At 44.3% G+C, this 20,907-nt stretch overlaps 1 protein-coding gene across 3 annotated transcripts in view; it reads right to left on the bottom strand.

Annotated features, from left to right (window-relative positions):
* Positions 1-20,907, bottom strand: part of LOC118785484 (vinculin) — a 46,491-nt gene that overhangs the window by 23,096 nt on the left and 2,488 nt on the right. For 2 of the 3 annotated variants that reach the window (XM_036540186.1, XM_036540167.1), the window contains exons 2-3: positions 4,053-4,123; positions 497-647 (exon numbers count right to left, since the gene is read on the bottom strand). In XM_036540186.1, the coding sequence (XP_036396079.1) occupies positions 497-647; positions 4,053-4,123 (222 nt within the window). Of the gene's footprint in view, positions 1-496; positions 648-4,052; positions 4,124-20,585; positions 20,677-20,907 lie in introns of those variants that run through there. The other variant, XM_036540177.1, reaches the window with a different exon arrangement.

Consider the following 20,907-nt stretch of genomic DNA (forward strand, 5'->3'; position numbering starts at 1 on the left):
TTGGTTCTACTATAACATGTAACATTCTGTGGCAGATAAGCGCTTTGATACCATGTGTTTAACGTGATTTTCCATTCTGTTAAGTACCAATGCCATTAGAGCGTTGAATGCCCAACGCATACACAAGCATGGAGACATGCATGGACACAAGCTCGCACGCGTGTGCAAAAAAATGTAAAAGGAAACAGAGCATTCTTAAAGAGGGTGTGAAGTCCAGAAAGAGCCAGCTGCCACAATAATGCTTCTGCTGCTTGGTTATCTGTGAGGTCGCAGGGCTCGGAAACAGAACACATTCTCATCTGCGCCGTGCATGACCCGCATTCCCAAACAGCCCCTCATCCCCTGACTAATGGCTCCTATGGGCAGTATGACATCGCCCGCTGGCCCTGCCGGCAGCAGCTGATGGGAAACCATTTGCACTCGTCCTCCTAAAGGATGACGCAGGACGGCCGGGCGTGTCCCAACTCCCCCCCCCCCCTCCCCCACAGTGACATACCTCGGCCTCGTCGAAAGTCAGGAGCAGGTCCGAGGTCCCGGAGAGGATCCCCCTGGAGCCGTCGATGAGGTAATCGCGGGCGGGGACGGAGTAGGGATCGCCTTTCAGCATCTGGGCGGCCTGGACCAGCTTGGTGCAGGCATTCTCCACCCTGCCAACAGGCAGAAAAACGCCATTAGAAAAACGCCAGGGGAAATTTTACCTGCCTATGTCTGTGGAGCTACACCAATCCTTCCTGGCAACACCATAATGAGGGAAAAAACCACTGTTATTTATTAATGAAAGGGGTTATCCTGCACGAGGTCAGAGAAAACACACTACTATGGATGTTAACACAAAAGAAATGACCCATATACCCAATCAACCGCACAGTAATTATACATTACATGTGAATTACCCATAAAAAGCTATTCTACACGTGTTTAGTTGTTCATTCACTCATTCCATCATTCTTAGAACACCACTGGAACTTCAATACAAACACAGAATTTTTTTTTTGTTTTGTTGTGCAGTACAACAAATAATTAACCTCTGTGAAGAAAAATCAAGGACTAAAGCCATATTAGAACCTCCCCATCCTCCCAATCTTATTAGCTCAGAGCTTTGACTGCTTATTCTACGTGGCTGGCCAGTGCTGTGGGATTAGCCAGAGGTCATAAGCATACAGGAGAGAGATGGAAGCAAAGTTTCCACCTGAGTAATTATTATTGCTGGGACGGTTCACCGGCGTTTACGGCAGCCGTCAGGTTGATAAATCCACACACTGCAGAGCGACTGGAATAAGGACAAATGAAAGAAACCCAAGGACACGTGAGAGGGCCAGAACCGGGGCCGCTCAACACGTTCCCCGCCAACGCAGCCGAACGCAGCGGCACGCAAGTCAGTTTCCACAAACAGGTTTCAATTTGTCCGGAGGACATACACAATCTACCGAACACGCAGGCACGCTCATAGCGGGGGGGAGCAATCGCACAAAGAGCGATTTTATAACCATCAGGTTCGCCCGTCTATTTCTCCATTCTTTCCGCAGGCACGTCCGTCCAAAACGGACTTTCTAGAAACCCTAACCTTCGTCTGGACCACAACAGTAGTGATTAACGCGGAGTGAAATGCACGCTTTCGCACAGGCCAGGCCGGAGGCTTAACCACTGCACACCACTCCCGCCGCGCGACTGCACTGCAAGACAAGCAGAAGAATCACGGTTTCCACATGAATCATTCCTCTGCTCCTCCGCCGCGGGTCCCACGAGTGGACATGATAAATGTGCAGCATTAGTCAGGAGTGTAACGGGGAGACACGGTGAATTAAATAATCCTGCCGGTCAGCAAATCAAGGCAGGCCATTAAGCGAGGCCCGCGGAGTCTGAGCCGTAAACCGGGGCTCCAGACACAGACGCAGGGGAGCCCGGCTCTGGAGAGACGCATGTTCTCATCCCCAAAGCACTCCCGGCTTCCTTCATACGCCTGCGTGCCAAGTCCCCGTGCTGAGGGGGAAATGCTGTCAGCTCTTCCCACTGGGCTGGGAAAGCGTTGTGGAAGCTTGTGGGAGCGGAGCGTATTGTCGGCCGCTGCCCCGCTGAAGTCACCCCGAGGGGGGGAGCGGCAGCACACGGTGCCTGCATGCTAAACGCCGCGCTGCCCGGGGGTGACACTGGGAGTGCGTGCACGAGCGGAACCCTGCTGAACGCTATATATAGGGAGAGGAGCCGCATTCCTGGCGGCCCAGCACGAACGTGGTGATTTGTGACGACAGGGGGGGGCGGCGGAAACGTTGGCCCTTCTTATCAGCCTTTATCGCTTTCCTTAGCCTCCCTGCTTTTCCCTTTGCTGGAGAGCCGGGAGGGAGGCACGAGCCGCACCCCGCTTGAAGAAATGGGGGTCGGCCTCGGCCCGGACGCTCTGGAGCGGGACAGAGGCAGCGACCGAAACGCCCCTCCTGGACGCGGGTGAGAGGGCAGCGCGCTTAACACCGGGCTGCGTAACACTGACACAGATAACGCGAGGGGAAGAACGCGGCAGGGCTACCGTGTGCAGACGGCTACGTGCGGTTTTAAAAGCGCGCCTTTTACAATGTGTACTCAGCAGAGGACCGTTTCAGAAGTTAATACGGAGCAGCTGTTGGGAGAGATGTTCACTAGACTTATGAGCTTGCCTTTGTCCGTTGAGAGTCCCTCTCCCTCTACAAATACCGAATCAAGTAGTGTTCTTCTTTTTTTAGACGCTCAATATGTGAGCCTTTATCCAACCGCCAACAGATTTTTCACACCTTTAAGTAAAAATCTGCTCCTAAAGGGCCTTTCTTTCACAAACTAAGCAATGAATTTCAAGAGACATGCTTTCCCCAATGTCACATCAAATGAGGTGGCAACCAGAAAGAGCAAAGCCTTACATCTAAACAAATATAACATACTGACTGCCAAACTATGGTCTTTATCACTATCGTTAATAGCCTGCATGAATATTCAGACTGCTAACAAGACTGCAAGCAGTTCTTACAATACTTATCTATCAAAGAGCAATACTGCTCACAATTTCTGAGCCCTGACCGATGATGAGAAGGCTTTGCATATCGACTGCATTGGTCTGCATAAATAGATAGCGTCAGTTTACAGGCATCTTTCCTCATTACACTAAAGCCAGTAAATCGACTGTTCATATTGATCCACTGCAAAGCATTTAATTCATACTTCTAGAGATTTGGAGTATATTACTAACACTCTCGATCGCACAGTGAACAACAGAAAAAAAATTACACTACATTAATTGCTAACAGCCTGAACTACTTCCAATACACAGAGGTAACAAATGGCTTTTTATTATAAAAAAAATAATTTTAAAAAGAGGCTACCCTTTGCAGACACACATATCCAGAGATTAGGATTAAGATTTTCACAGTATTTAAAGATCAGGAGGAAACACAGACAGATGATTAATAACGCATTGCACAGTCTGTGGAACCGAAAAAACCCTTTCAAGCCACTGCCAACTGATACTGAGTGGAAATCTTGTGGTGTATCTGCCAAGTGTTGTACAAACCTCAGTATCTCGAGGCAATAACAGGCTGTTGACACGGATTACTTTACATCGCTTATTACAAATTACTGTCACCTCAAGGTATTTCACTGTATCAGGCCCAACTGCATCAAGTCACCGGTTTCTCTTTGCGAGACGAGAGTCGAGAACATAATCAATTTAAGCACATGTACAGTACAGAAGACTCTCTGCTTTCATCACTCAGATATATGCAAATGCCTTCCCATTAGGAAAACGACCTCAGCGCAAGGGCAGCTAAGAGCAGAGGTCACATCAATCAAATCCAACAGTCCATTTCATTACTCATGGCAGGAGGGCAAGACTCCACAGCACTCAACATTCCACGGCTGACCTTTGCCTGAGCACAAGCAGCCTTGAACGCAGATATCATGTGCTTATTTTAACTGGGGCGCCTGAGAATGGAGGCTTCTTCCTTCACGAACAGTGCGCACGGTTACTTTTTTTATGGGCGCTACAGACAGAGCCAGCGGGCTCCGGCGGCAGGTCGAACAGGTCTGCTTACTTGATGAAGGCCGGGGGCATGTCTCTTTTCATAATCTGGTCCTCCGTTGTCTGAACGGTGTCCTTCCCCACCTGGAAAAGAAGGACGAAACAGGTCAAAACAAAACGAGTTTAGGAAAGTTTGATTCCTAAATTATAAACCCATTAAAAAATAAAAACCTAAAAAGAACTGAAACAGACAGTGTGATTCTATATTCATTTTTACAAAAAGTCATACTGCAAGTCATTGTCGCTGAGTGGGAACCCTGTATTACAAAGCAAAGTTTCCACCACCTTTAAGATAGAGCCCAGTTCGCTTTGATACACTGAAAAACAGGCATCAAGACTATTTTGTTTCTTGCCACCATGCATCAGAAAAGCAAATCCCCGAAAAATAGAATAGAATAGAATAGAATAGACTTTATTGTCATGGCACGGTGGGGGTGCAACGAAATTGTGGGACAAATGACAACAAATGACATTTGTTTATGGGGTGGGGCAAGGCAGTAAAGGAAAGACTATGCCCTGCGCATCGAGTGCGCATCCCCTCGCATTAGCTAAAGCTCAAGTGCGGAAGCAGACTTGTAACTGAAGCACAATTTACAAACACAATTAAAGCAAACATCCTGTGGAAAAGACTGCCTTCTTTATTAAGTGAGGCTGCTTGTAAAGAGGGCTCTGACTCTGCAGGCCGGTACAATAAGCCAGTGTCTCGGTAATGAAGTCTGCAGCTGCACTCCCCGGTGCCCCGGCTTTGGGACAGCGCCAGCATAGCAGGCAGCCATTGTGCTGGACAGAGGACAGCTCAGCCTCTTCCCCTCTGCTTTAAGCAGCTATGCTGAGTGCTCACCGATTTACCACTTTAAACTTAGACATACACACCGTAAACATCATTTATGTAATTTAACTCCGGCGCTCCTGTATCTACAATACAGGCCTTTATTTCTGCCTGTACACAAAACCTGCTGATACAGGGGTTGTGGTTGAGTTACCAAGCAGCCCAGTATTGCACAGTTTTTTGACATCTGTGATTAATAGAGAAAAATACAATAAGATACTCGCCTTGTTAATCTGTATTAATCAAAGCTATAGCATTCTGATATCACTTCTTCCTAGTCAGGATTGGAAAGGGGAAATAATCCTTATCTTTATCTCTGAAACCACATGGTCATCCTCACAGCACCCGCAGCAGATGCAATTACAGGGATGCAGTTTCATCTGTATTTCAATCAGAGCTCGGGACAGTCTTTAATAGCTTTGTGGATCTCCAGTTCACCTCTGCAGCTTCAAGGAGAAACGCACAGCATTCTGCTGGGGCTGGGTTTATAAAGGGGATGAATGTGAAACTGACCTACGCAACCCACAATCCCACGAACATCCCAAGCAGCGGTGGGAAGAGGCGATCGGGAACGGCGAGGACGCGGTTTGCAGGTGTACGGATCGAAGACGTACAAGCACAGGCACATCTGGGTACGTCAGGCAGGAAGCACAAACCCGCAGCACTTTTCCCTCATCAGCCCGACGCTCGTAAATCAGACAGGGAGAGATCGCTGCCAGGCTGAAACGGCTAAAAAAATCACAACGGGGGCCGCCCCGCTTCTTTTGGAGGGGGATGGGGGGGGGGGGTGAATTAAAGCGCAGAGATGGCCAGAGCCAAATCTGCTGACATTCCATCTGGCAGGGGGAGATGGACAGGGGCCAAACGCTAACAGCAGCGAGCATGCGATCGCACCGGGACGGGCTGCACTGGGGGACAGGGGGGAATGCTGACCTCCTGCACCAAGGGGTCTGTGAAACATCGAAGCAGACCGTCGTCCCAAGCCTAACGTCGCCTCCGGTTTCAATCCCAAAAATGCAAAACACAACAAACTCCAGGGATTCCAAAGTGAAACGGGCAATACAGTAGCTCTGTCTTGAGACAGCAGACCAGACAAGACGGGACAAATGTGTTTCGACCTTTGGCCCACTTGGTGGAGTGACAATGTGTCACCTGTTTATGCCAAACCTCTCTCCCATCTGAGGGGGCCATTGCCCTGCGGTCATTTTCAGTGGTGCGAACGGTCAAGGCAGAGGAAGTGACACCATTTGCCTGGTAGCTTGGCAGGCACTGACCTCTGATCAGCAGGGCACACAGCCAAAAAGCTCTCCAGCTCCTGGTTACAACATATATGGACAGGATCTACAATGGCATTAATCACGAAGAATGCTTTGGTGTGAATGGGTATGAATGAAAAATTCCAGTTTCACAACGGCATCTTTTATCTCTAACCCCATTTCCTGACCCTACCCTCTGCTCCTCTACGGCTGCACTGGACTGGATTTATTTTGATAACACCTCTTTTATCTATGAATACATCGGGGGCGTTCTGAGAAGGCGGTAGCAACACTACGCGGTGGCAACACTGCTAATGTGAGCTTCTTGATTCAATCAGGCTGTTTTCTTAAGAAATTTCCTAAAGCTCCAAGCTGTTAATAGGAGCCACTTAACACAGATATCCTGTTCAAGGTCAAGACAAGTTCAGAGAACTCCTGCAGTCTGACTGTGTTTCAAACTAGCTTGTTACTTAAACCAGCAGACCCTTCTTTTAGGGAGCTCCAGTTATCGACAGGCCTTCTGTTATAACTTGGCAGTGTGTTCTCGGCTCAGTTCTGTTCACGCTGTGAAGTCCATCTATGACAGTAAACTCTCGGGTGAGGAGTATCCAGTGTCTGCCAAATTTGAACTGATAGGTTATTATATGAAAAACAAACTTAATGTGGTGTATGAAGGTGATCACCATTTCCTACCTTGTAATGCCCACACATGCACTAAACATACAGTCTGTAATGAACTAAACTAAGATTTTCTATTTTCTCAATTTCTTGCCTCAGTAGACTTCAGGTGTGTTAGAAGGAGGTGCAGGGACGTGTTAGGAAACTAACTGGCACATTCTGTTGCATAGCCTGTTTTTCAAGTGTGCTGATGTGTTTCTGCGTGCTAGACAATGACCATTCATGTACTCGTAGCCTGGGACATCCATAAAAAACAATGAAAACCACCAACACAAAAGTTAATGATACCAAATTTAAGGGCAAAAAACCAACCGATGGTACTCCACACTGGACTTTCACACTGAACAAGTAGGTTTCTCACCAGAAGAATTTAGACTGTGTGATCCAGTCCCTAACAAGGTATCTTAAGATAGTCATTGCTAAAAGAAAAGTTTCTTGATTCAAGTCATTTCACCATGTCAAAAAGCCATGCACTTGTTCAGGAGTCTACATGATAACAGATTTTTGAATGTATTTTCTTTCTATCTTTCAGTTTTTTTATTTACTAACTGTATGGTCGCCTCTAGGACCTGCTATACAAACAGTATTGTTCCAAATAGTTGCTATATGATCACAAACATTGATTTATTTTTAACTACTCAGGTTAGGCTGTACAGCACTAGGGTCATCCTCCAAAGAGCCCGATTCCTCTCTGTAAGACGGTGACTGTAGATTGTGCTTGATGTACTCATCTTGGCGCAAGCTGATAAGACTGTCGGCCAGGTGCCAAACCTGGCCCTGTGCTTCACATCCTTTTAAGCTCTCATCCAAATCCATCCTGTTTAGCAAGCCGCAGTGAGAGCTACACTGAGAACAGAAATGAGTTTATTCGTTGGTGTATTTGTATTCACGGACAGGCCAACAATGACAGGAAGTGGAAACTCGACTTCCATAATTGATGTTTTAACAATGCTGAGCAGCAGCTGTGTATTCTGTATTGTAGAGAACACTAATTCCACAAATAAGTTCATTTTCAGCTACTGTAAAACCTTTTTCCCTACGGTTTAAATTGCCCAGTGTGTTGGACGCTGTTGGCAACCAATTGGCTTGAACACTGTACTGAATCACATGGCAATGGCTGCTTTAATCGGCTAAAGGAGGCCAAACCCACAAATCATAGCAGCCCCTTTATAATTCTGCCAATTCACTTATGGTGGGAGAAATGCACTTTCATATCTTGATGTAACATCACAAAGGTCAATAAAATTTTCTTCCCCTTTCAGGTTTTATGGCTGCACTTCATTATATTTGACCCAAGATGGGTCACCTGGCCTGGACACCTGTCACCTGGGCTATCCCTGTGGCCCAAAGATTTCCATCATTCTGCAGTCCTGACAAAACTAGTTTAAATATGATGCAGATACAGTGTTACTGTTGCTGAGGGGGATTTTGAGTGGGGGAGCTCCCCTGGATCAACCCCTCCCTCAGCCCTCATCCCCATTGAGTGAAACAGGGGCAGCTCGACTCACGCCTTACTTTCTGAGAAGAGCGCTGCAAAAGAGCACTGCTGGCGGAGGGCTAATTAGTTCCGTCCTTTTATCAGGGCGCCGGCCAATTCCTGGTGTCACAGCCTGCTGCGACATACCACACTAATGCAATGCCAGAGGCCGGCCAGCTCTTTAAACACACCAGCGGGTGTTCTCCGGTCCCTGGCATGGAAAAGTTTACACTTCTTTAGCTGGCTGCCAACAGAGCTGTAAAACAGGCCCGCGTTCAGAAGGAGATAAAATGGCCGTGTTTATGGAACAGGCCGGGCTTTGTCAGGACCCTCTCACTTGGGGAGAAAGGGGCTCTCTAAGAACAGAGGGAAGCAGACCGATGTCTGGCCTTCAGGGCGGCAGGACAGCTTTTAACAACTGTTGTTCTGATGGTGGTTATCCCACAATTGGAGGAAGGGTATGATTTCTGTTTGAATACATTAGCATCAGGTTACTGCAATCTAGGAACTTCAAGAACTTGCATTGTTTTGAGTAAAAATGGTAAAAACACAGTCTTTTTCAAGAGTTACTCGTACAGATTGTGACTCAATTAAATACAACAATAGACTGGACATAACTGCACTTGTCTGCATTCAATTACAGTATAAAAAAGGTCCAATTAAAATGCTGCATCAATCAATATTTTATTCCATTATTTTAAATCAAGCATGTAGCTACCTTGAGTATCAACAGCATATTTGCTATTTGCTTAATTATACTTGACCTAATTGAACTGCAACACAAAATCCAGCAGAAATCTCCAACAGCTAGCAATTTGCAAAATATCAAAACCTCAGTGATGTCAACATCTGAACATCTATATATGTACATCTACATATGTATAATGGCTAAATAGCACAGTGATATTTAAGATAGGGGTGCAAAGCACTATCCATCAGAAAAGGAACATTCAAGTCCCCTTAAAAGTAGCACACAGTCATTCTTGACCAACCTTCCCTATGAGTCCTATCTAAACCATTTCAACATATCAGCCTTACAAAAAAGCGGCTGGCCCTCACAAAATAAACACTACTTAGAACCCATCGCTAGAGAATAATAAGAACTATAAACCAGGTCAAGATATTCTTGCTGGAGTTAAGTGATGGCTTTCTGCGGGTCGTTTAAATGAGTTTACATTTTTTTTGTTTGATAAAAATCAAAACGCAAGCAGCGGGACCTGAAATGGCAGTATGCAGCACTCTGCAGAGAGCCGTTATGCTGTCTAAAGCGAGGAGACGCTGGCAGGGTTCGGCTGCATGCAGTGACACATTGATCTGGTTTTGTGGTTTGCCAGCCCTGCATTGAAAACCTTGCTCACGACCACTCTCTTGACTACTGCTGCGTGGCGTTTAAGACGCAATGCTTCCTTTGAGCACAGGGGGAGGACCCGCTCAATTCGCTGCCGTGAATGCGCTGCTACGTTCTCACGCCCCGCACATCTTCACACTATCAACCCCACCCACTTCCAATCACTGTAGACACAGCAGACAGCGTGCGATAACGAAAGCGAGGGATTTACATTCAGATTCGGCACTTTCGTTTATCAAAGCCTACGGCGGTGCTGTCTACCCTGCCACACAGTAGTTAAAAGTGCCTGTTTACGGACAAAGCCAAAGAAAACCTTTAACTGAACGAACTGTTTAATGGCCTTGGAAAGATCGAGCGAGCGGTGTTTTTAATCCTCCAGCTCTTGTTCTATTTCAAGGACTCGAGTACTCGCTCCCGCCCCGACTCTTCAGGAAACCCCGACGATTTCAAACATATGTCACAGATCACTCAAGGCCTGCCTTATATTTAACTTTGTTACATCCTACGAGGACGCCCCGCAGATGCATTCCTTGCCCAACACAGAGCTGTTAAGTGCGATGCCTCTCCTCGCTGACGGTATCGCACGTAAGTGGGGTTCGGGGATGTCTCAGCGCTCAGCCATGAGCCACCTCTTCACGAGGCGGCCTTGTAACATTTCTCAGTGGTTACACTGCCCGGCACAAGGAGACACAACCGCAGACATCTCCTTTTAAAGGAACGACGCACAAGTAACGGGTCTATAAAAGGCTTCAGATGTCCAACAAGAGGGTAAAACGTTCTACCCACCTCTGTCATGGTAACCTCCTGCAAAAAAAGCAGCCTGCAGTAGGAAGAACCAACAGAGTGGAAGTGCGGGTGCTGGTTCTTACGAATCTACATTCACTACAATGATAAATTCTGCAAGCTAAGAGTATAAAAAAAAAAAAACACTACTGCCTACTTACATTTGTCACAAGTCCAGTCAAGGTCAACAGCTGCGCAGCTTCAGGTCTTTCACACAACTGTCAGCTCAGGTTAAACATGGTTTACCATATTTAGAGAAGGGAGAGCACTCTGTGGGTCTCAGGTGGTGAGAGATACAAAACCACTCGGTGTATTGTTTCCCAGTCCTCAATAACCCTAATAGATGTAAGCTTTCACAGAACTTGCAGGTGGACAGAAGCCTTGGTGTGCGGTATCTTCTCACTCTGCGTGTGGAGCCCTGTGTACGATAGTGATACTGAGTGGTCTGAATTCTGAGATGACAAAATTCATAACAACAAGGTATATAAAAAGGTTAAAGGAGATTTTGGATGGGGAAAACAAACTAAAAATATTAAAAATAAGTAACATCATCTGTTTTAGAAGAAAGGGAAAAATGCCTGGAGTCAGTATTACTACAAAATGGTTTGTCTGTAACCATGTAATTGATATGTACACAAAAAGATTGGCAGTTGCTGAAATTAGTGAACACTGCCGTATAACACCAAAAAACTTCTGTCTCAACATATTCCTCTAAGTTTAAGACAGATGCTTTGTGGTAAGATTGAATGTGGGCCAAAGTTTTACTTTGCAAGAATATAAAAGCAATAGATTTACTGCCTTTATGAAACAGGCTACTGAAACAGGCTAATGAATGTATATTAGTGGAAACAAACTTGTTTTCTCCATCCAATCAGTGCTCACCAAGCACTCACAAAGCCACGCCCCTGCAGGCACGGTCCAGTTGTTGCTCATTATAACGTAGCTGATGTCATCTTTCCACCCATCAGAAACACAAAGCAGACGGCTCTTACTCATCCGCATTACTGACATTTCCATTTCATCAAACACCTTCCAGCCTCCAAACCCCAGACAGCTGCAGCTTATAGTCCAGCTGAGAACGGCTGACACTGCACATCACCTACACCTTCCAGTGACTGTGTGGAAAGAGAGGGGCAGCTGGTGGTCCCCTGACAGGCCGGAGTTTCCCTGACTCATTGCCGTGACTTCCCATCACGGCTCCGCAGGGAGGACAGAGGATTCCTGCCCGCCGTCCTTGGCTTCCCCTCTCCCCCTGTGCAGACATCTGCACCAGGGTTAGAGAGCTGATCCTCTCTGAACCCCCGCCAGGCTTTCCTGACTTGGCACTCCCCGTTTCCGTACATTCCCTCCCACCCCACCCCACCCCACACGCACACGCGCGCGCGCACACACACACACACACACACACACACACACACACACACACACACACACACACACACACACACACACACACACACACACCTTTCAAGTAGAAGTGGAAAAGCATACTCCATCACAACAGCAAAGTGAAATTCTGATAACTGATCCGAGTGTCGCCTAACGCCTGCTTTGGTTTGGGTTGGACGGATATTTCACATCTAACACTTGGATTAAGGTTCAGTTACATCATATTGCTTTGTGTGTTTATACAAATCCTTGAATTAAAACAAGTCCAACACAGACTCTCAAGTTCACTTGTTTCATATTGTCCTCATATCATGCTTCTACAATGAATGCCATTTTGGGGGGGAGCAGACAAAACTGAGAATTACCTTGGCAGGTAGTAAAGAAAATGGATTCCTCAAGATGCTGAGTTGTTCTTTTTTCATATTAGCCAACAATTTTAATGTGCGCTTTTTTTTTCTTGCATTCTAAAGAGGATGACTCCTTTTGTCTCTCATTTAAGTGCTTTATGCAGCCTATACAGCTATACAGCTGTGTAGCTGGTAAATTCATTTTGTGGTAGAATGATTGCTTACTGTGATTACCTTGCAACTGTGCTGTGGCGTTTCCTGAGCCTCACAGCAGTGAGTTTTGACCAGTTCAAGAGCAGCAGGCAGATATTTTTGCCATCTGCTCTATGCTTTACTACTCCATCTTAAAAACGTGTAAGGTTTTCCAGTGATAATCAGGCACTGCCATGCAGGGCAGGGACATTTTAAATGATTTTGAGTTTGGCAACAAAATAAAGGAAGCTCATCAGGATAAAGTTAGCTCGGGACAGTTTCGGACTTCAGACTCATAATGGATATGTGCTCCACTACAATGCGCATTTTCACAACCCTCCATACAGCTCAAAAACAGAGTTCCACTATTTATCAATTTTAGGCCTATTTGTTGTGTCTTAGATAACTTGCTGCAAGATGCAACTGCTCTAAGTAATGAACTATCATGTTCCACTGACATCACTCTCAGCATGAAATAATTTCCTGTAAAAAATAACAGGAAACGAGCAGCAGCAGGTAATAGGAAGCATTTTCTTGTCTGCAGACTGTTAAACACTTAACTTTAAAATGCTGTCATAAACTATGCTTCCTATGATTATGGAAACAATATAGAGCACAGAGAGGCTAGTTATATGTTCAATAAACTGCTAAGATAAAAATTATTGAAATACAGCTCCTTTCTTGAGTAAAAAAAAAAAAATCTATGGGCTCACAGCGGTATCTCCTACCACATTTCTACTCTTGACTGATGTGGTTCACTGCACTTAGAAACAACCTCAGAAACAACCCCACCCATCCTGCCCCACAAACAGGAGACACCATTTTTGCACATTCAGCTGGTCCTATTCATAGCACGTAAGCTTATGTGTAGCACAATTACCCAGCAGCAACCAGGTGATTGACAGGTGGTCAGTACCCAATCAGATCACACAAAATGTGAACATCTACTGTTCTCTTTAGGTGTGTACAATTTGAAGTTGCATTCAACATTTCCTTTAAACTCAGCAGATCCTGACTTTGTGTGCAAAACAAGGCCATAGGCATTAAATTTGGGATATCAAAACATGGAAGGGGGAACTGTGCAGTCTTCACTGAAATCAAAGAAAATTCCCCTGCCAGAGTTTAAATATGAGAGACCAATCAAATTCCCATCAAATCAAACCAGCACAAGTAAACATGACCTTAAACAAAGACTATTCACCTAATGTGACTCTTACATGTTTATACATTTGATTCATCAGTAGATTCAAAAGGAGTAACACCCCTTTTGTAAATTTTATTTTAATGGGCAATTCTGCACCACCTGCTTAAAAGAAAGTTCTTCCCACACTTTCCACTTTCAAGCATCAAAGGACATGGCTGCACAAGGAGACAAACTCAATAATCAAGAGTAGCCTGACTTTTTCTTTTTTCACTTCATGTACAGAAATTACAACAAAGCAGCATCACTAGAAACTGACAAGCTGCAGAAACAGAGCAGCTTCACTTGTGATGGTGCTGGAATTTTTACGGTCTGGGGTTCCTAAGGTTTTGGCTGCTCAGATACTCAGTTACACACACTGGACAAGATTCTGAAGATGTGAATCCTCTTTATGCCCGAAGCATAGCTTGTACCCTGTTGCTTTAACAGGTGACATGTATTAGCCTAGGCATTTTGATATACACACAGTGGTACAAAGATACATTCTGACTAACAGATCTAGGAACCCTTCTCTGTTCTGCAGTCATGGCACAGATTTTGCTAAAATGCAAAACACAAGATATATTGAGTATAATCAAATAAACCATGCTTATAATTTGCACTCCAGTCAGAAACACTGACAGAGGGCTCATTTTGAACATTAAGGCTACCACTACTTTCACCACGTCTTGGCAGCACTTTTCTTGTAACTTGGGTTTTCTCTCCCTGGATGTTATAATTACAGCCGGGCATTTATACTTCAGTGCTCAAAACAGATAAAGTGCTCAGTCATAAAACACACTTCTCCTTGGCTTCAAATCTGCATGCCAAATGGTTCAGCAAAGAAAATAATAAACAATACATTAAGAATGGTATATGCAACATCTTTCAAATAAAAAATACAAGCTACAAAACATTATGAAAACTAATTTAAAAAACACATTTAAAAACATATTAAGTGATATTACTCAGGGACCACTTGATGCACCATATTATTATGAGGATGGAGGGCTATAGGGTAACATTTCTCTTAACTATCACTAAATTGTTGAATTATTTAAACTGAGAACAAAATGACAGATGTTATACAACAAACAAAGGATCTAAAAAAAACCATTTTAAATGGCTGCAGTTTTGAGATTGTCCATTCTGTTATCCCCTCTCAATGCAATCTATGCACAATGTTATCTAATCAGGGTCACACGCGGCATCCCAACAGTCTGACTTTCCATACTGGTATGTTATGGCAGAACAGTAAGCCAGTAGGGTGTAATTTCACACCCCATCACACCCCATGTACAATTCCATGTCTTTTACATGCTCCCTTGGCTGTTGAATGCAGTCAGAAACTCTGCACTGCTTTCAGCTGAGCTAGCTCAAGCGAATACATCAGAATAAAAAGAACTTTCATTTCACCACTAGCATAGCTCATGATTGCAGATGGCTTTACTACTGGAAATATGCATAGTGAAATGAATTATATCATAATTATGAACATTACACTACTAATATATTCAAATATCATGATATCAAATATTATTGGCCCACCACTAATATTATTTACAAGATCCAGAATTAAAATCATACATGTTTGTTAAAAACAGCCAGCGTAAAAGTGAAGGGTCCTTGACCGGGATTGTAGTTTAGTTTCGATTGTCTGGGTTTGTACAGCCATTAGATGTTGTGGTGTTAGTCTGCGGTAAAACCCGTCTGAAGGTCAGAGCTGGATGTATTCGAGGCAGAGTGTGGTTCTTCTTTCAGCTGAAGGGCAGAGCTGGATGTATTCGAGGCAGAGTGTGGTTCTTCTTTCAGCTGAAGGGCAGAGGCTGACAGTGGTTAATGTGGTTGAACAGCGGCATAGGACAATTCTGCAATTTTGAAATCTCTCGTGTGTGGCCACGACTGAGGTGACCGAGGGATCCAACACAGGGGCCCTGTAATCTAACGCTGGGTGGACACAGAAGCGTGTCAGGTGGTGCAGCACAAAAGCGTTTCTGCTGGACTCCTTTCAACCACGGTTCCTCTTTAGAGCGTTTCGAATCCAGAGCCCCTGCAGTTTGATGGCTAGTGCACTTTGAAGCTCAGGTCCATTGAGGTGCAGTGGGTGTGGAAGCAAACCACTGCAGTTTCAGGTTCACATACACAGTCGCTCACCCACACAACAAGGTCATCAAGAACCATTTGCAGATTAGAGAGTAGAGTCCGTCCACCCTCTGCACTCTGGTCATGACGTCAACATGTTTCCTCATCCTTTCATGCTCTCGTAGGGTCCGGGCAATGCTGTTGAGACAGCTGAGCTCTCTGTGCCACGCCACGGGACAATTCCAGTTCAGACTGTAAATAATATGCTGTCTGCTCTTTGACAGCTACAACATTTGATATTTATGTATACACTTACAGGTAATACACTTGGGAATAGGTAGGAGCAGTAGTTGGAACACACAGTTCTCTTCTACAATGTCTGGATGTTACTGTCCTATACAGCGATAATTACTGGATGAAAACAATGACACAGGGGGTGTGTAGATGAGATGTGCATTTGCAGGCTTATTAGGCCTAAAACAACCCATCACAGTTTATTATCACCCCATCAATGAACCTCCAATTATTATTACATAAATATTATCACCCTATGAATGAACATAAACCCAATGCACTCCTAGAAAAATGTTGCCCTGCCAGATGACACTAAGCTTTAATAAGATGTGCTTCCAAATCTACTCTATTTTGTTATGCTACCTGCTATGATTGAAGGGAAGGTTTTATAGTTTGGAAAGGTCTTGGCCATGACACCAACTCAATGCATTCATTTACAGAGGTACCTGAACATCTCACCTCTTGCTTTTAAGAGTAGTAGTGGGCAAGATCTTGAGTGAAGTCAGAATGCCACAATACTACCCAATAAAAAAGCCACCATGCAGACGAAGCTTTCGTCCAAACCATGGACAAGACGAGGGAAATTCCGGCTTTTTAAAAATTAGCCTGGGAACTCATCGATGCAAACCTTCCTGTTATGAGAAAAACCACAAAGCCTGTCACTAGAATAACAGGCAAACACAAGCTGATAAATTTCTCAGAAGGTGAGGGCTGTTCTGACTAATACAATTTGCTTGCTCTCAGTGTGAATGGTTGTAACATTTGTAGAGTGAGTATCCAGTAGGATTCTCCCTGCAGAAGCACTGTAATCAGATTGCCTCCAATTCATGCCTGGTCAATACACAACTGTCAGCGTACAGTGGTGAACAAATAGATGGGAAACGTGGAAACCACATCAATAATCACGTCTCTGGATATCAATATCCACATCCCTGACATGACAATTTCACACAGAGAAAATAAGACGGGCAATACACGGAAAATTCCACTTCTACCTGTTTACAAATCTTATCCTGTTGAAGCCTTTCTTGTCCCAGTGAAGCCAACCTGCACAATCGACTCATTTCCCCTCATTCAGTGATTCTCTGGCAAACCAAAGAGACAACAATTTGTAAACATATGGGACCGGTGTTAGAAGTGACGGGTGACACCACCACATAGTAGGAGTCAAAAACAAACCAGCAACAGTGGCGATACAGTTTCACCCCCTGGAACCTGTCCAAAGCAAATGGAAGCACTTCAGGCACAGTGACGTGAGGAACGTTAATAGATGGGGGGCTTGATTTCGTTTGGCGCGGCGCTGGCCGCTGTTGGAGTTGGCCGTGGATGCAGACAGACATGCCGATCCTCGTCCGAGCCAGGGCCTCATGCCGCTAACAGTTGCTATACTGTCTTGACACCATAAAAAGCTACGAGAGGACAAGGCAGAGAAAGCCCTGAAAAGCCCTTATGTAGTCATTAGAAGGTAACGGCTTCACTGCTTGCTCTCACTGGGTTCAAACCTTTCTTCACCCTTTGAGGTGCACCGAGTGTACTGACCTTGCAATACAAAACAACCCGCAAGCTGCTTCAAAACCCAAGAGCTTTTAGAAATTACAACATGCAGGCTGTACATTGCATGGGGCACCTATTAATTACTGGCTTACTGTTGCATTAAACCTCCACCAGTTCCACCTAAGCTTTCATGAAAAACTAAACTATATAGGCCAACACCTGTGAGAGAAAAATTAAGACCAAGACCTCTGTGAAAGAGCCTACATGAGAGAAGATTCTCGCTGACACTGTTTCACTGACACAGTCTATTGTCCAACTCTGAGGACGCTGAAGAGAAATCTTCAGACCTTGTAGCAGAAGTGACATGAGCTCCAATCCATAACAAAAAACAAGAGTGGCTGACATGTAGATGAGGATACAGTTGGGAAAAAAATGAAGCTTCCCAAAAAGAGCAAGACCTTTAACAAACTTTCCTCATAACCTCAATCCAACACTGACCTCAAGCTAACTTATAAAAAGAAACCCTGTTCTGCTCCTGGCATTGTCTCCTGCTACGTCATGCCAAACACGAGCATGACAGATGCTGACCTCCAGCACTCAGCTGCCCTTTGTTGAGGGCTCCCGGACCGAGTGGGACTGTTTCAATACATTTTAATGCCAAAATAATGCTAATAGGCAGGAAAAACATGACTTTCAGAGAATCGTGAATCAATCAGAATGATTTTTGAGAATGTCAGCACAATAACCCTTCTGCCGGGACGGTTGCTGGACTCAACTGTCTCACTGGACTCAATGATTTGTAACTTCCACTAATTTTTCTCACCATCCCAAACAGTATTTTCCCCATTGCTATTTCTTACAGAAACACTAGGAGCAGCCTGAAGCCAATCAGCACTGTCCTTGTATTACTGCTTGCTCAATATACTAAGCTGAGAGTGTCTGGGTTTAAAATCTACTGTTCACTTTCAAAGGGTGTGGTTTAATATTACTTTCAGTAAATCATTAGAACCAGCTTTAACCTACTGTAGTCTATAGTGCTTTTGTCCATATAGGGAAATGTCTGCTGGATGGATAACATATCTACTGGAAGACGTAGCACCCTGAAAAGCAAACAACACTCCCAGATGTCTCACAAGACAGGAAACACGCTGTGGCTGTGGGGCAATGTATTACTCTAAAAAATCGTTTCACAAGATAGAAGTTGACTGAATAGGCACAATTTTTATGACAATGGCTCAGAATGGTTTTCTATAATAACCCCTTAAGTATTTGCATACAAATGGCTATGTCAAACCACATGATTGCTGTAATGCTGGATTACGTATGTTTTTTCACAGGCCAACACAAATTAGGGCCTACTCACGCTAAATGTTTTAGTTTCCAATGGATTTCTCTCTCTCACCGGTCCTACCAAATGCCTACCAAATCCAGACAGATACATGCCCGCTAAGCATTCCTGACATTCCATTCACTCATTTCTCAGCTGGAGGGCGAGCCATGCTTTCAGAGGACAGAGAAGCTCTCCCAGTCAAGGATCTGCCCAACCAGCATGCAACCACCTCGTACTGGCACACAGTGTCAAAGAGAACTACAAGATCCAGCTTGGATTTGAACAGGCTACAACTAGCCAACAGGCAGACGGCAGTCCTTCACTCAACTGTTCAGGCTATGGCTCCACATACTTCCACTGACCTACAGAAGGCCTTGGCCCACCATGAATTTTCTTTATGGTGAGCTGTGCATACGGAATCACAGGAAGATATAACATCTGCCAAAAAAAAGTTCTGCTAAAAGCAGAAGAAGAACAAGAGGTTCCTCTTCTGCTGTTTGTGAGGGTTTATGTCTTTCGTCTCTGAGGAATGTACCGCTTGGACGATTGTCAAGGACTTAAGAGATGCTCTGCCAGGAAAGCGTGCCATTTTGATGGAAATTTAGTAGTTTTAAGACTAAAACATACTACAGAGCAGTAGCTGGCCTAAAAAGTTCAGAGCCAGGTCCAACTAAAGGTTGGCTGAATCTCTTCACTTTAAACATGCACCTAAATTAAATCTCACTAATCCACTCTGCAGAAAAAACATCCACAATTCCTTATCCTGGCTTCCTCTGGAAAAGGGAGAGACTGTAGTGCACTTCTTTTCAATACACAGATTTATAAATGCTCAAAAATATGGTGCAAATCACTAGAGATGAGTGGCTCTTCTGGGCAGCAGTAACCACAGCAAATGTATGACTGTGGCACAGACACAGGCCGTCTGGAGAATAGCCACTAGACTGATTCCCAGGCAGAATGACATGAATTACAGCAGAATAGCTGAAAAGAGCTTAATCTCCTTCATAACAAAGGAGCGGTAATTAGAATCTTGAGAAAGAATTCAAGAAATACCGCTGCTGGTTTAAATGGAGTTAATTCGGCAGACTATAGTGACATAATAGTATGAGTCAGGATTCATGGCTGGGGTTGAAAGTTAAAAGGAGAGGGCTTTTTTTTCCTCAGAACAAAAAAAAAGAGGACTTTATGGTTCGTCTCCAGTCTTTCCACAAAAATCACAACAGGCAGATGCTGTTTCCAGGGGCAACAGGAAATAATTACTGCATGAATTACTCCTTCATGCCAGTGGGGAGGGAAAAATGTGATCATTCCTCTGATAGCACAGCTCAAGCACTTTAACCATTCCAATGTTTCACTCCCAAGCTTTAGGCCACAGAACAACATCAAATTTCCACTGAAGAATCTTCACATTTAAGAGCCTTCCTTCTCCTTTCTTTTCAGACAGTACAAACCACATTTAAAACCCTCAAGACTTAAACCATCACATTACGAAACAGGTAGTTCATACATGCAAATTTCCATGCTGTTTCTGTTACTTTCTGATTAAATTCTCCTGAAGTTTACATTACAACTCACAGTATAACAGTAGTATACACAGAATTCACAGTATGAAACACTTGAATGAATGAATGAAGTATGGTAGAGGTAAACAGAAGCATTTGTCTACAAAATCATATGCATTTTCTTCATGTTACTGGTACTGTGTGTTATTCAAACCTGACAGCTCACTGGGGTGAAAACTCTTTTAAAAAAAAAAAAAAAAAAAAAAACTTGCTTTTACAAGAAATCCACGTAATTTGACTGGAAAATAAGTATGTTGTGAAATATGACTCCACACAGAAAACAATATGACACTCAGAAGACTTACCTAATATCAAAGAGGAAGGAAACTTCATAGTAGACGTGGGAGTGTGAACATTATGATGAGAGGCACCAAAAGGTATCTATTTTTTCAGGACACTAAATAAACACCAGAACATTTGAGGAGTTGGAAAAAAGGTCACTCTAGACAGTAAACGTCACTCCAATCAAGATGGAAACCCACTGTGCCAGGCTAATCTCTCTGGTCAGGACATGGAGGTGTCATTCCAACGATCCAAATTTAACCCTAGCAACTGCCCGTGCCACACTGCACTGCATAAATAGCCCTGCCTGCGTTGTCTTGGGAAGATATTTGTAAACTTTCGTTT

Source organism: Megalops cyprinoides, chromosome 1, assembly GCF_013368585.1.
Source record: "Megalops cyprinoides isolate fMegCyp1 chromosome 1, fMegCyp1.pri, whole genome shotgun sequence".
NCBI lineage: Eukaryota > Metazoa > Chordata > Actinopteri > Elopiformes > Megalopidae > Megalops > Megalops cyprinoides.